General features: G+C 33.6%; 2 protein-coding genes across 3 annotated transcripts; one reads left to right on the forward strand and one right to left on the reverse strand.

The window, feature by feature from the left end:
* The first annotated feature begins 2,769 nt into the window (after positions 1–2,769).
* LOC123198265 (protein LATERAL ROOT PRIMORDIUM 1-like) lies at positions 2,770–5,208 on the forward strand. The gene is made up of 2 exons (XM_044612944.1): positions 2,770–4,397; positions 4,531–5,208. Exons 1-2 carry the CDS (start codon positions 3,662–3,664, stop codon positions 4,872–4,874), a joined length of 1,080 nt encoding a protein of 359 aa, XP_044468879.1. The 5' UTR covers positions 2,770–3,661; the 3' UTR covers positions 4,875–5,208.
* A 5,298-nt stretch (positions 5,209–10,506) lies between these two features.
* Positions 10,507–15,303, reverse strand: LOC123200039 (ankyrin repeat-containing protein P16F5.05c). Of its 2 annotated transcripts, none has more exons than XM_044615128.1 (6): positions 14,932–15,303; positions 14,758–14,845; positions 12,266–12,327; positions 11,066–11,134; positions 10,937–10,986; positions 10,507–10,828 (listed from the first exon to the last, which is right to left on the reverse strand). In XM_044615128.1, the coding sequence occupies exons 1-6, from the start codon at positions 15,010–15,012 to the stop codon at positions 10,717–10,719; spliced, it is 462 nt and encodes a 153-aa protein (XP_044471063.1). In that variant the 5' UTR covers positions 15,013–15,303; the 3' UTR covers positions 10,507–10,716. The 2 variants fall into 2 exon arrangements, with proteins under 2 accessions (XP_044471063.1, XP_044471070.1); XM_044615135.1 differs by having other exon boundaries at positions 10,507–10,851.
* Positions 15,304–15,541: the final 238 nt, after the last annotated feature.

Here is a 15,541-nt window from a genome sequence, read left to right on the forward strand (position 1 = left end):
GAGGTAATTTTTTTTTTATTTTAATTAATATCTCTATTTTTTAGTTATAAAAAAGAGTAATAAGAATACAAATAATTTGTGTATGTGGGTGTTTGTGGAATAGGCTGGTAGAATATGCGGATTGAACGGTGCTTAATCGATTGCTAATAATTTAAGATACAAATAAATTAATACAACTTTACTGTTACTGTTAGGTAGGATTTGGATTCATTAATCACGTTAGTTATTCTCTCTTCTTCATATTTTTGTTTGTATTATTACGGTGAGAATAATTTTGTCAATTTATATGACACCAATATGCTTCGTTAAGACAAAGAAACCCTAAAATAATAAAGAGTAAAAAAGAAGAACCGTAACTGAACACCCCTAAATAAAGTTAGATTAGAGTCAGGTTTATTCAAATTTAAATTTGATTTGAATAAATTCAGTTTAAATGAGTTTAAATTCGAATCCAAAAATTTAATATTTTCGAGCTTTACAAATGTTTAATTTGTAAAGTTTATAAGTTTGAAAATTTTAATATAAATATATTAAAACAATACTGTTTTAATCTATACACATTAAAATCACGTTATTTTAATATTAAAATGTCGATTCAAGCTTAGTTTCATTCAAATGAGTTAAACTCGAATATTTTTTAAGCAAAGACGAGCTCACCTCTAAGTGTTTTTGTCCTCAAAAGGCATTAATCAGAAGGATGATCTCTCTGGGTTGCAAATTGCAGCAAAAAATAATACCACCTATCAAAGCGACGCTAATTATAAAATATAACACTTTTCTGGTAATTAATATGCATGGATAAAGTGGATTACTTTGTATATTTATCTATAATTTAAACACACTTAAAATTTAAGAAATATTTAGATGTAGGGCATAGCCCATATTTAATATCAAAATGACAATAAAAAATATTAATTATTTTACAAACCTTATATCATCTAAGACCAATAAAATTAATACATTTTACATTTACACATAAAAAAATAATATTACACTTACTATTAATTTTTTCATACATAAATATGATGTATTTAATTTATCATTATATTAAAACATTAATTTGAATGGATAAATTAGAAAAAAAATTAATAAACATAATGTTATTCATGAGAAAAAAATGTAAAACTTGATAAGAGTAGTACAATATAGGCCATACACATTCCCTAAAATTAAGTTTATCTCTAAATTCTTTCTTCTTCTATTTATTTTCATAATTAATCAGATTGGTTATTAATATATTAAAAAATAATAAAATTATATATATATTTGTAAGTATACAAATGATATATTATTATATTATTGAGTAATTTTAACCATCATCTATTAAAATTTTTTTTGTCCTAAGGAATCTCATTCGAACTAGATTATTCCATTAGAGTTGAACTAATTATATTAAATAGGACAAACATGTGTACTTTTTTTTTTTTGTTAACAAGGAACCATATCAAAACAAGATTTTCTTATTGAGGTCGAACTAATCACACTGAATATGATAAATACGAGTCCAATAACTAACTCCAAAACCACTTAATCAAAGAAATTAAAAATTTGATTTTGTTATATTATCAGATGATATTGTCAAACAATAGATTTTTTTCTTTTGCCACTTAAATTACCTTTTGAGGTTATTTATGTACTTCATTTAAAGATAACTTTCGTTTATTTTCATAACTACTAAATTAAGTTAAAAATTTGATCTTGATAGACAAGACTTAAACTCATGTTTTTTTATATATAAAATCTTTTTTTTTTATCATTCAAACTATTTTTAAAAAGTATTTATATATCACAAAATATATACGTATAAATATTATTAATTATTTTTTTAATATAATAGAAAAATACTACTTAAAAAAAAGAAAAACAAAAATACTAATTACCAGTCTGAATTAGAATTGGAGTCCATGGAAGCGAAAAGAGATAGAGAGAGGAAAGGAAGAGGCTGGGTGAGCTTTGAAAAAGAGACTTTAGCACACGTTTGCTAGCCATGGAGTGAACGAAGGTTGAAACCCAAGCTAAGTCCCCGATTAAAGGGGTCAATTCACTCTCTTTTCTTTTCTTTCTCTTTTCACGTGCCCTACCCTATGTTAACATTCATTCAAGAATTTTTCCCTGCAGCTATCTTCTACATCAAAAGCTTAACAAGTCCTGAGGTCGCCCTATTTATTTAAGGACACTTGTCTCAAATCCAATTTATTTTACTTTTATTCAATGACCTTTTTACCCTTTTTTTCATTTCCAATATAAATATATATCAATAAAACGGTATATATTTATTTTAAATATATAAATATATATATATACTTAACTATGTAATAATATATATAAATATAAACATATTTAAATATTTAAAATAAATATATGTATTATTATTTAATAGATATTTAGATTATTCCCTATTTATTCAATTAAAAATTGCATAAAATTCTTGGGATTCCTTGCTTTCAAATCTGGACAGATCATAGCATTAAACAATTATAACTAAAATTCAATGAATTCATTCTTTAGGCACATGTTTTTGCATCATATAAAACGACATCGTTGACAATTTTCTCCCAATCTGTCAGGCAGAATCGAACGTATTGGACTTGACATATTATTTTTCGATTTTGAAAAAAAAAAGGGAGAGTTGGAAGCACGCGCAGAAAGGAGAGTGAGGGAATAACAGGGGAAATAGGTAGGAAGAAGTTGGGCAAAGTGAATGAGAGATGTTGCCATGTGACTTTAGAGACCCCATGAAATTACAAAAACTAAACAACAAAAAGTCTTTATACTTCCCCATTCTCTCTTCTTCTCTTACAAGACTTGGTTTTGATTATTGGAGAGAGACACAATTGAATCTCTGAGTTAAAGAAGAAGAAGCATACCCACTTCAGTTTAATGCCTCTTGCTTCATTTGTATAGACAAATCAGACACAAGAAAGAAAAGAGATGGGTTCCAGTTCTTCTTCTTCTTCTTCATCATCTTGGGTTTTTTTATTATTATTGTTATGATTATGGTGAAAGAGATGTATAGAAAGGAGGGCTATATAAATATATATATGTATACATAAGAATATTATAAATCGCTGTTGCATATTTTTCTCAGTCACTTCACTTCCCCACTCATTTTTCCCTTTTTTTTCTCTGCTAAAACTCAGTCATCTCTCTCCCCCAACCTCACCTGTTTTTCCTCAGAAGAACCAAAGTGACAGAAGTAGATTTCTGCAGCAAACACTGCAACATACCAGTAATATTAACATCTTCTCTCACAACAAATCTTTCTTTTCAGTTTTCTGTTTTTCTTTAGACCCCACCTTTTATATAAACCTACTTACGCTCAGATACATCCTTAGATTTTACTTATTATCATCGCCATCATCTTCTCACTCCGTAAAAATTTTATCTTTTTTATGAATATATAAACGAGTTGGTGTTTTACCCTTCAAGAATATCAGTTGTGGCTACTACACGGAGACAATTGCCTTCTGATTCTGGCGCCTTTGCCGACTGGGCCTCTTCTTCCTCCTCCACTATACGTGCTGCTCCCGACGACCTCTCTCTCGGCTTCAATGCCGGTCCAGCCGTGCCTGTTCCCGGTGCGGCTACTGCCCCCACTGCCCCTGGGTCCTGGCCCTCCAATTCTTCTTCTCGGCCCATCAACTATGGCCTCCCTCACGATATGGGCATGGTAGGACTCCGGGACGTCTTTGTTGTAGCTCCAGCTTCGTCTTTCAATCACCACCACCACCACCACCATGAGTCTCTCAATATTGCCTCCGATCCCATCAACGGTGCTAATGCTACCGCTCTCGGCGTTGGTGTCGGTGTTATCCCTTTACTCACTGCAGGGCCTTGCTTAGCTCCTGCTCAAAGTATGGAAGATCAAGATTTGTTGAATAATGGTCGTAATAAAGTTAGCCAAATTCAGTTTTGGCAGAATCAAAACTCTCATCCTTACCTCAAAAAAAATTCTTCCACGATTCTCGATCAAAACACAGCTTCTTCCTCCATGAATTTGCTTCAAGGAAGCGAGAGTCCCGTTGCTGGAACTGGCGGCGGCAGTAATAACATGAGCGGTGGTGCTGGTTCGGCTTCGAGTTCGGGAATTACGTGTCAAGACTGTGGCAACCAAGCCAAGAAAGATTGTAGCCATAGAAGATGTAGGACGTGTTGCAAGAGCCGTGGTTTCGATTGCGTCACCCACGTAAAGAGCACATGGGTTCCGGCTTCACGGCGGAGGGAGCGGCAACTCATGGTCACTGCCGGTGCCGTGGGCGGTCCTGGCTCTTCTGGGTCGACTTCTGTTATCAAGAAACCGAGGCTTTTAAACTCTCAGACTACAACGCCTTCACATACTTCAACATCAAATACAACTCCACCAAGAAGCTTTGACACAAGTTCTAGCCATCATCAAGGTTTGTATTTCAATATCAGTTTGTTGAAAGATTACATCTTTACGTTAGTTTTTTTTTAGGGGTTGGAAAGTTAATGTTTAGGGTTGTTGTTGAGAGAGAGAACTGAGTAGGGTTTGTCGAATTTTATGTGCAGATGCGAGTTTTAAAGAGACATTACCCGGGCAAGTACGTGCACCGGCCGTTTTCAAGTGCGTTAGAGTGACAGCGGTGGAGGATGGAGAAGATGAGTATGCATATCAGGCTGTGGTAAAGATTGGTGGTCATGTTTTCAAAGGGTTTTTGTATGATCAAGGAGTAGATAATACAAGAGAGGGGTTTCCCAACATTTCCGAATTGCATTTAGGAGGTGCTGGAAGTAGTGGTGGTGGAAGAAATGGAGGTTGTTCCTCTCCTATTCTTGATCCATCGGAAGTATATGCAGGCACTGGCGGTGGCGGTTTACTTGGTGGTTCAGGCTTTAGTAATCCCATGAATTGAAATTCGAAGGTGGACAGATGACATTTGAAAGGAGAGCTTTATTGTTTCAATTCCTCTTTTCTGCCAACTAATTATTGATAGGGTTTTGGTAAGTTAATGTCTTTGTGGACTTCTATCGTATTAACTTATGTCTCTCTTTTAAATCCTTCTTCTGCTAGTCTTGATTTAATTCTCTTGTCCCTCATGTCAATTTGCTGCTGGTGCCATTGAACCAAAATGAGAGGCATCAGCATTTGCCGAGGAAGCTCCATTTTCCCACTATTAGAAACATATATTTTGTACCAAAATTACAAATCATAGAGAATAAAAGTGAAAAAATCTTGTGTTAGTAGTATACTGATTAGTTATTGAAATTTAGTGATGATAATTTCTATTTGCTTTCTTGAAGTTGGCTTTTTTCTTTTATTCTTATTCTTTTTCTTCATCAGAGCTTTGTTTGACAAAGGTGAAATCTACAGTGTAAAGTATATAAATCCATCATCAGGAGAGACAGTGTGCTGGTATAGACTTTTCCTTTATGTATGTATTCTAATTTTGTCTTGCTTGTATCTACTGTTTCACTCGCTTATTTCTTCTAAAAATTTCCCATTACATAAAATTAATCATGTTTGAGCGCAAAAATATTATTATTTCTCCAGTTCTGTTTCACTTTTCTATTGATTTAAGTTTGGTTTGTTTGGTTCATGATGAACTAGAAGTAAATGTGGCATTCATCATTATTGTGCTGCTTTAGACTTTAGCATGAGAAGTAGTTGTTGTGTCGCTATCATAAATTGCCAAACAAGGAATAGCATATCATGGATGTCTTTTTTCGACCCACTTGACTTCTTATAACATTTCTGAAATGTGTACAAGCTTGAAATTTCATGCATTCATGAACACTTACACTCTTGCCTTCTTTAATTATCCCAGTTTGGAAATTGTATCCCTCAAAGCCTCAGCTTTGCACTTCATTCACATACGTCTCAATGTATCTTTTTAACAATTCAATTCTGAACCCATTGCCCCACAGTTTCTGATCAATGTAACACTGCAGCTTCTGTACTTTTGCCACTGTTTTAGTAAAATGAATTTGCTAAACAGCTCCTGTGGAAATCTAGCTGTGGAATAATTCAATGTACAGGGTATGTGTAGACATTATTATATAATTAATATGCAGGTTTTTGTCACTGTTATCAGTCTGGTCAGTTTATGTCTAGGAGATGGGATAATTGGTTGTTGTGAATGTTAATTTGGCTTCTAATGATATACTTTATTCCTTGAGACGCTGCAGATGTATATGCAACTTATCCTTTTGGGTATGATAGTGTAGAAAGGTTGACTAGTGTGGATTAAAAAATGTGATTTATTTTGTAAATGGTTGCTTGGCCTTTTTCCTTTCGGCCTGCAGACATGCTGTCCCTCTTTTGATGTCTGATTATATTTTTTAAATGAAGTGATTTTTTGCATTATCATTCATTTCTCTAGATTGATTATAAAAATGTTGTTAGATTTGACATGTTGCTTGATATCTTTGGCTTAGTTTGTAATCTATGTTCCATAAATTGTTGTAGTGTCCACCTAGACAACTAATTCTGTTTATTTATTCAAAATTGAATTAGGAAGAACATAGTTGCTCCTTTATTTACTCATAAGATTTCATTTGTTGATGGAGTGTTAATAACAAGTTTGACCATTGATTTAGAAGTTACTATTTTTTGTCTATATTTTTACTTAAGTTGCTTATCTCCTGTTTCTTTATCTTTGAATTCTTGACCATGCAAGTATCTTTTGTCATTGTTAAATGAGTGATGTTTTGAAGAGAGGAATAGATATTGTTTGTTGGATCAATGAATGGAGAAGCTTAGAAGCTGCTTAATTCTGTTTGTCAATTCTACTAATCTTGGAAGCTAGCAATGCATGTGTTGTTACACAATTAATTCAAGTCAGGGATATTTGACTCCGTTGTTATAGAAGTTTTGAATAATGCTTAGTAAGGTATGGCGAGTTTATTCAATTGCCTGGGTTTAAAATGGTTGAGTACAAGTTAACTTCTGAAATTTTGTTTAGACTTGAATTGTTGTATTCAGTTTTTGCTATTTAAAGGTATTTACTTTATATGTGCTCAAAACATTTTCCTACTCAGTTTCTTGATGCATTTTCTACTTGGTAATCTTGCATTCATCAATTTGATTTCTGTTCATTATTTGTTGGTTTCTGAGATAGATCTTTCTATATGCTTGGGTATTCTTTTTGGTTACATTAACCAGAAATATTCATTTATGGGGAGCAAAGTTTTTCATGCATGTAAGCATGTAACCATGTTTCAGGCTAATGAAAGCATTATCACATTAACATGTGTGGAATATTTATTGTTCAATGGGATGGTTGAATTGCATCATGTTGTAGAGACAAGCTGATTTAGATTCCTATTTGGCATTGTAGTGAGTATTCCACAAGCTCAAACTCCCCATCAACAGTATTCACATATGTTAAAACTTTCTGTCAACTTGATACGCATTATCTTATTTTTTATTTTCCACAAAAATGCATGATATTTTCCTATTCACTTGTTACTGTATTGTAAAATGCTGCTGTACTAGAAGTACTTGACAGTAACAACTATTTCTACCCTCATTTTGTGCATGAGAAAACTTGGAATTAGGGTTTCAAATCAAAATCTGTTGCACTTAGTGGCAAAGTCCCTGAATTTAGCATGTTTGTTTTCTGTGGTTGGACAGTGCCTCTTTTTTAACTACTTTCATTCTCTTGGCATTATTGGTAACCTGCAGCTGGCCATTATTTTTCATGACAGTGCCAGGCTCTCCCATTCCCAATGACACAGTTTCCCTGCCCAAATATTCTCTTATTCTGTATTATTCCTTGCACATTCTTCCATCATCTTTCATATATATTTCACAACCAACACAAATCTGATCTCGCATTTTAAATTCTATTACCAGCAATCTTATAAAGCTAACAGTGTGATATTATTTACTTAAAATGAACAAGGAGACAATTAATTATTGGTATTCTCTTACTAGATGATGTGGGATTTTTAATCCCATAACTCCATTTTCATGCATCTAAGTTTCATGTATTGGTTTTCTTTCTGTGCCTCCACAGGGAACTAGTGATTCCCAACAGTAACTTTTTAATTAAAACCTGAAACGCAACCAATGAAGAGTTGAGAATGCTTCTTTTTGCTTCCTTGATTTCCATGAATGAAAACTAGGCTTTGAACTAAGCAACAGAAACCAAAAACACTTTGTAGACAGTTTCTAGTGTGTTTCCAACTTTGTAAATAAAAAGGCAAAACCTCCCAACGCTGTCACCACCCATTTTTACTTACCCTACATCTCTCATTTGCCACTTCAATTCTTTTTGACTTATTTTCTTAAACTGCCTTTGCCTGTTGTTTGTGGGGGTTTCATTTCCATTATTTTAATCTTTGATGCCTTTTGGTGTCTTATAAAGTTCTCTACTTTTGCTCAACATATACCAATGCCCTAACTTTTATTATTTAATTTCTTCCCATTATTATTACTCATAAAGAATCCCAATCAAAAGATGATTAATGTAAAGATTTGACTATAATACTCATAAGGTGTATGACATTATTCAGAGTTATTATCTCATATACCTCCCCCAGAGGGTTTTAAAAGATTAGCGGTGTCTCTAATCTTTTTCTAACTTTGACAAAGTCATGGTCAAAAGTAACATGGTAAGAAGTATGTGATGATGAGTGAGGGACTAATAAAATTGATAGATTATTAGAATTTTCGGATAGGAAATTTGGGTTTGAACTTTTGTTATATTTGTGAACCTTGAAAAATTATTTAAGGAAAAAAAAAAAAGAAGCATGTGAAGATTTTATAAATTGAGGAAAGGTAACCATGAGTTATAGTACTTTGTCATATCTGGAAGGGAAATGGGTAAGATTTATCTATATAAATTGAATTAGTAATATTTGATTATTTATTTATATAAATTAATGTGATAATATGTCATTGGATTAATTTTAAAGTGAGTTAAAAAGTAAACAATTACATCATCTAATTATAAATTGTTACATTAGGCTATACGTAAAATTTTATATAATTTGTTTATTCGTATAATTTTATTCTTATTCAATTTGACATGGAATCACAATTTCAAGAGGAATTAATTATAGTGGCAGACAAATAAGCAACCATTAATCTTCCTCAACGGTTGCTTCCTATTTTGGTGTCTTTCACCATCATAGCATGCATAGAGGTTTTCTAAATGTCTTTGTTTTAGTTTTTAGGACAAAATGGAAAAATAAAGTAAATACCCATTTAATTCCTTTGAAAGAAAATCAATTTGAAGACTCTGAATGATTTAGGATGGTCACACAACTAGCTTAGAGTTGAACTAGAACCCCTATTTCAAGGGATGATGGATGCTTGGACTCCGGTTGCGTATGAAACGCTGCCGAATCAGGACTAGATTAAGATTATGCTTAAACTTAGGCTAACAATAGGATTAGGTTAGGTTTAGGGTTTTAAATCTTCACTGGTAGCATTCTGCTAGGGTTTTAGAAATGTGTAACTTAATAAATTCAAGTATATTTATTATAAGTTTAAGGGTTTAAATCCCTATCAAGATTAAATTTTTAATTTATTTTATACAATAAAAGTTTAGGATTTCATTGCTTAGTTTGATCAACTTAACTTCAAAAGGACATTTTGGCTTAAATAATGTTATCTTGTTATAAAATAAAAAATGTCCGATCATGCCCATGCCTATGTGCATGTCTTTACGTCTTTCTTTACTTTCATATCTCCTAGCATCTTGAAGTATTGTTTAGCTATAAGCCGTCAGCAATGGCAAAAAAAATCTGAATTCTTGTGCATGAGATAAATAAATGGAACAATGCTTGTTCAGAATACGAATAGGTGCTTTGATGGTCAGCCTTTTAGCAAGGAAACGCACTTGTGCCAAAACAAATTCTTCCAAGAAATGAATAGCAACAAATTGTTAGGCTAAATCTTTTTGGCACAACTGTCCCTACAAAGAAGTCTTGATTAAACAGTTCATTTCATGAAAAGCACTGTCAGGAATCACTTTTACACCTGTCAACACCATTCTCCCAAAGATGGCCTTAGAAGGTTTGGAGGGATGAACAAGACTTGAATAAAGTTAAGAAACTTATTGGAGGACAAAATGAAGTAGTCCTCCATATATTCCATGGCAAAGTTATTCCAACTTTTGTACGGACAGAAGATCTAAGTGAAAGCAAAAACAAAAACAACTGTTGGTCATTGAATATATCGTTCCGACAAAAGAGAATTGAGGAGTTTATTATTGGTTTGAGACACAAAATGGAATTACTAATGCATGCTTTATGTACAAAAGCAATTTATGAATGCAACAGGCAGCTGCAACAAAAGCAAGTGAAAAACATCATTATTCCAAGATAAGCTTCATGCTGCACCCTTCATCTTTTCAATCACTTAACAAAGCCATAACAAAGCCACGGAAGACGGGAAAGAAAGACAATAATGAATCTGGAAAAGGGGTGAGGATCTTTTTACCTTTATTCCTCATTAGTGTCACTTGGGTTTGTGCCAAGAATAGTTTGAGATCCTTCATGCGGAAGAGAAAACAAAATCTTTGAAACAATTATATCTTAAAGCACTAAAAAGCAACCACTCAACTTATTTTCTTGCTCCTAAAAGGCACTATATTGGAGAATTTTGTATAGAGAATTTGAGTTGTATTGTTCCAAAGCATCACAGTAACAAGGGAAAATAAAGAGGAACCCACTAGGGCTTCAGAAAAATTTCACATTATGGGACAAAAAGTGGGGAAAAAAGAAGAGTTCTCCACTGAGATACAGTTAGGAAACCGTGACACCACTAAGTTCACGCTGTGCAATTGCTGCATTAATTGCGTCAATGACATCCATCTTTCCCCTACTCACAGCTTCATCAATCGGAGTCCGTTCATGGCTGAACAACAATAGGTGGCAAAACTGATTATATACATAAATTAAACATTGGTGATAATATTAAAGAGAATAAAATACCAAAATCTGGATTGGGTTTTTGAAAAAATACCTGTTTAAAAAACTTACGTTCGCTCCTGCCAGAATCAATTTTTTAACCACCTGCAACACAAATCCTCTATCAAAGAACTTAAAAAAATCAATAAGAGCAATTTGTGTACATATGGATCAGGGTGATTACCTCAATATGTCCATTGAGGCAAGCCCAATGAAGAGGTGTGTTTTTCTCCTCATTAGAAGCATTAACATCCTGCTCAAATAGTAGATCCAAACACTAAATCAGTGTTCCCATGAAAATAATTTAACTATTATAGGTTACCAGGATAATAAAAACTATGACACTTCAATAATATACACAAAAAGAGACACGGTATTATGGTTTATTTAAAAAAAATAGAGGCTAACAGAATTCAAGGCAGAAAATATAAAGAAACTGAAGAGAATCACCAAAAATAAGGAGTTAAGGATTCATAGGACAAACACCAAGGGCAAATAAAACCTTACTAGAGAATTTCTGCAATTGCCATAAATCAACCATACAGCAAGATGCAAACATTTCACATTTCATAGGACATTCAACATTTGAAGAGTTATCATCTAGCAAACAATTTAGCTCCCATCACACAATATACACAACCAATAAATTCATGAGGATTAATCAGCAGAAATCGATAATGCTGCAAGAAAGACCTGGCACACTCCACATTCTATCCAATTCATCCAAAAGTTCAATCTAAGGACTACAAGATGTGTAATTATCTTTATGTTCTAGACACAAACTGATCAGATAAAGCTCTAATCTAATGTTCTACACATACATTTCTAAATTAATTCTAATGTAATCAATCCTCAATAAAATGATTTTACCTCCTCTCGGATCAAATTCTATCTAGACAGCCAAGTAATAACACACATTTCTCTGAAGCAATCTCATCAAGTGAGGCTTTCATTCCAAACAAGATTTTTAGTACGCAGGAACATTAATCAGTGGATCACCTTTGAATTCATTGAACACCGCCAGTAGTCATTGGTATCTGATCCTTACATTGGTCAGATCAAACTAGGTTTTTTGTGTTGGTTCAAAAAGAATCATGGGCGGCTCAGACATAAGAAAGGATGACACAAAACACAGCCAATCAAGCTTAGTGTAGATACAAAAATTTTATTATTTGTTATAGGTGAAGAGACAAACAAATACATAATCATTATTGAACAATATAATACAATATCCAAAGATTAGGGTAAAATCAATAACAAACTAAGTAAAAAGGTTCATAATGCCAGAAAAACAAACCTCATAATCTACCAACAAGCAATTATGTACTAATTGAAGAGTGATCTCAAACAATCATATAAATATTTTTGGAGATTTCTTCCTCACCACTTTGCCAATGAGATATTCCACAATGCCAAGATGTCCATTAGCTGCAGCCATATGAAGTGCTGCAAACAAACATCAGCAGAATTAGTTAAATGTAGATGGAACCAGAAGAAACATCAAGAAAACAGCAGAATTAGTTAAATGTAGATGGAACCAGAAGAAACAGTCTTAGCAACCATGAGCTTTAATGATATATATATTTTATATAATATATCAATAAGTAAGAATCATTTAGAGAAAATTCAATTTTGAATCTAAGCTAGAGTGTTGAATATGAATTTGCTTATGATTGATACAACAAGAAGAAAACAGTGAAGCTTACATAGAACTTTTTTTGTTATTTCTATCTAGTGGTGTTAAAAGGGCCGGACCGCAGACAATATCATTTGGCATGGCCCACGTCGGCCCAGCAAGAAAAAAAGTGGATTGTGCCAGGCTCGTGAGCTTAGCAGTCCATGAGATAAGGCCCACGAGTCAGGCCAGCAAGGCGTGCTAAAAATATTAAAATATTAATTAAGTATTAATTAAAGTTTAAAAATATTAAAAATTTATAATTTAGTGGGCTGGTCTGCTAAGGGTCCATGGGGGCACGACCTTGGGAACCTAGGCCGTGCCCTAGGCCCTGAGTTTTTCCCAGGTCAACCCAACACTGCCCGACCCACAACCACCTCTAGTTCTACCTATTATCCAAAAGTGGGTTAACGGAGATAGATTTGTCCATAAAGTCAATAGCCACTGAGTGAATTAGACCTTATTGTGCACTACAGGAAAACTTAGAGGGCGAGGCGATTCTTTGTAATTCTTAGTGACTAAAAATTATTATTGAGCATTTCTCTATTAGTTCAAGCTATTGAGTACATAGTAAGTTAATAACATAATTAAAAAAAAATTAGGCAGCAAATAAACTGAGTACCAGTGCCTTGGGAAATCTTACAAATTACAAAGTAAAGATGTGTAAGTATACACTATCCTCCCCATCCTTAAATAAAATTATAAATTATATACATCTTAAGGTTAGATATTATCCCTCTAGTACAGTTTTCAACCTAAAAATCACGTTTTAAATATCATAACCTCAAAGATTAGGTGACCTAGTCAAGTAAAGGTGTAATTTTGATACAAAACCTTAAAACAAGTGCCAAAAGATAAAATACATGCCTTATAACTAACTTCTTTGGTGGGTGGGGATATAATGTTTAAGAGGAGAGCAAACGAAAATTTTGCATATGAGAAGAGCTCTGAAAGCTTCTGGAGAAAAGACAATTATGACCACAATAGATTGCCACAGAGTTAGATATAATAACAATATAAAGACCGCTACAAGATTGAACATTGAATTACTAGATTTTAAAAGAAATAAAACTGACACAAATTACATACAGTCAGCATTATGATTGTCCCTTCTATAATATAGAAATTAATAAACAACAATGTATAAATAAAGCAAGGGAGAGAGTTATGCACCTCCAAATTATATGGGGAGAAGGGCTTAGATTCTCAAGATGGTTAAGGACTTGTAAAGACACAACATCCATTTTTAAAGAATAACATCCATACAATTCAATTCACAATGGTGGGTAGGGCTAAGGTTCATGGAGGTAGGCTGTAGGAAATTTGATCAGAAAAAACTGAACTGGCAGCTAAAGTGAAAAAACCGGTAGTATATTGACTAAAGAAGGAGGTCAAATAGCAGAAGAAAAAAGTAAATAGAAAGAAACAAACATTTCACAGTAGTCCAAAATATTCAGGGTTCTAATAATGAATTTGATGAAATCAGAAAAGTAATCTCAAGACCTCACAACACTAACCTAGAGAAGAGGGTTCAAGGGTCTCCAGGTGAAGGAAAATTACAACTGAAAGCACATAAACCTTTTCCTAGAATTTAAGGCACTTCTTATCCTAAAAATATTAGATGCTAACTTTTGGTACAATTGAGCATCCAAACGTTCATTGATCAGCTCTTAGAAGTTGAAATGAAAAAATAAAACCATAGCACATAAACTAGATTTACACATTGTCAGTTTGAGCAAAATGTCCATGGTTATGGTACAACCCAACTTTGCAATGATTGCACTTTAATGTAAAATCAATCCACAATTTAAACCGAAACCCTAAACTTACTTATTTTTCAAACTAAGGATGAATGCGAAAATTGAACCAACCCAAAGCCTTCAATGCGTTTCACTAACCAGTCAGTTTCTTTGCCTCTTACACCATAGATCAGATTAAAATATTTTGCCTTGTAACCGATACAACACAATAGCTAATATAGTAGTCTAAACATAGGGTCAGACTACAATAAAGGATATAACTTCTTTCTCAAACAAGTGAAATTCACAGTTTCACACCACTAACATTAAAATATCAAACTTGTCACCAAATATGACTTCATATATAATACAAGTATAGCTCGTCCAATTTCAACAGTAATAAAGTGAGTAGTCTTTTGCATTTTCCAAACATTAAGGTGAAGATTCATTGTTAACAGTCACCTGTTCGTCCCTGTGAATCCTTGGAATCAAGAGAAATACCAGCGGATGCCAGGCTTATGATATCATCGATGTCATCATATCTCGCAGCCTGTGAAACACAAAAATAATTGAAAGGAAGGATCAAATAACAAGCAATCCAAAGATAAAGATAGAAAATTAATCAAAAGTATAAACCTCTAGAAGCGCTTCAGTGTTCTCAAGAGTCGCCGAGTCGACTTGGGTGTGCTCTGTTACTGAGTTTCCTTCTTGCCCCATCTGTTCCCTTCAGCGCTGCAGTGTTGTATGGCTATGACGGACGAATAGCTCTCCCTGCGAAAGGTAACTTAGCAAATTGAAACTGCGGGGGTTTAACGAAGAGTGACACACGGCTTTTTCCGTTGAGTAACTTGAGTTTTTTTAGCAGAGGAAGTGACGGCAGTAGAGAGAATCATCATGTCAACACCACCAGGTTTGCCCGGACGAGGTTCGCTGGGTCCAAGAAAGAAGCCCAAGCTCTTTGATACTGAGCCAAGTTGGGCTTCCAGGGGCTTGCCCGTCAGGCTGAGTTGTGTTAAAAAGTCCAAACCTGACCCTCTAATAAGCTGGCGTTTTGACATGTCAGGTAATCTTAGATTATTACCACAAAGATATAAAAGTAACAAAAAGATAAATTGCCGATAAAATTATTAGATAAAATTATTATTATATTTAATTAAAAAAATTATGATCCCGTTCGAACTCAACTATAACCTTAACGCAACATTTTGTGATATTTCACATATTTGACTAAGAGTGGGAATTTGGT

This window comes from Mangifera indica, chromosome 2 (genome assembly GCF_011075055.1).
Source record: "Mangifera indica cultivar Alphonso chromosome 2, CATAS_Mindica_2.1, whole genome shotgun sequence".
Taxonomy (NCBI): domain Eukaryota; kingdom Viridiplantae; phylum Streptophyta; class Magnoliopsida; order Sapindales; family Anacardiaceae; genus Mangifera; species Mangifera indica.

Excerpts from the sequence above, each read along its gene's own strand:
- LOC123198265 (XM_044612944.1), top strand. The coding sequence starts at position 3,662 with ATGGGCATGGTAGGACTCCGGGACGTCTTTGTTGTAGCTCCAGCTTCG. Across the intron at positions 4,398-4,530 it reads AAGTTCTAGCCATCATCAAG|ATGCGAGTTTTAAAGAGACA; the intron begins GTTTGTATTTCA and ends TTTTATGTGCAG.
- LOC123200039 (XM_044615128.1), bottom strand. The coding sequence starts at position 15,012 with ATGGGGCAAGAAGGAAACTCAGTAACAGAGCACACCCAAGTCGACTCG. Across the intron at positions 12,328-14,757 it reads GGATTCACAGGGACGAACAG|CACTTCATATGGCTGCAGCT; the intron begins GTGACTGTTAAC and ends GTTTGTTTGCAG. Across the intron at positions 10,829-10,936 it reads AACGTAAGTTTTTTAAACAG|CCATGAACGGACTCCGATTG; the intron begins GTATTTTTTCAA and ends ATTGTTGTTCAG.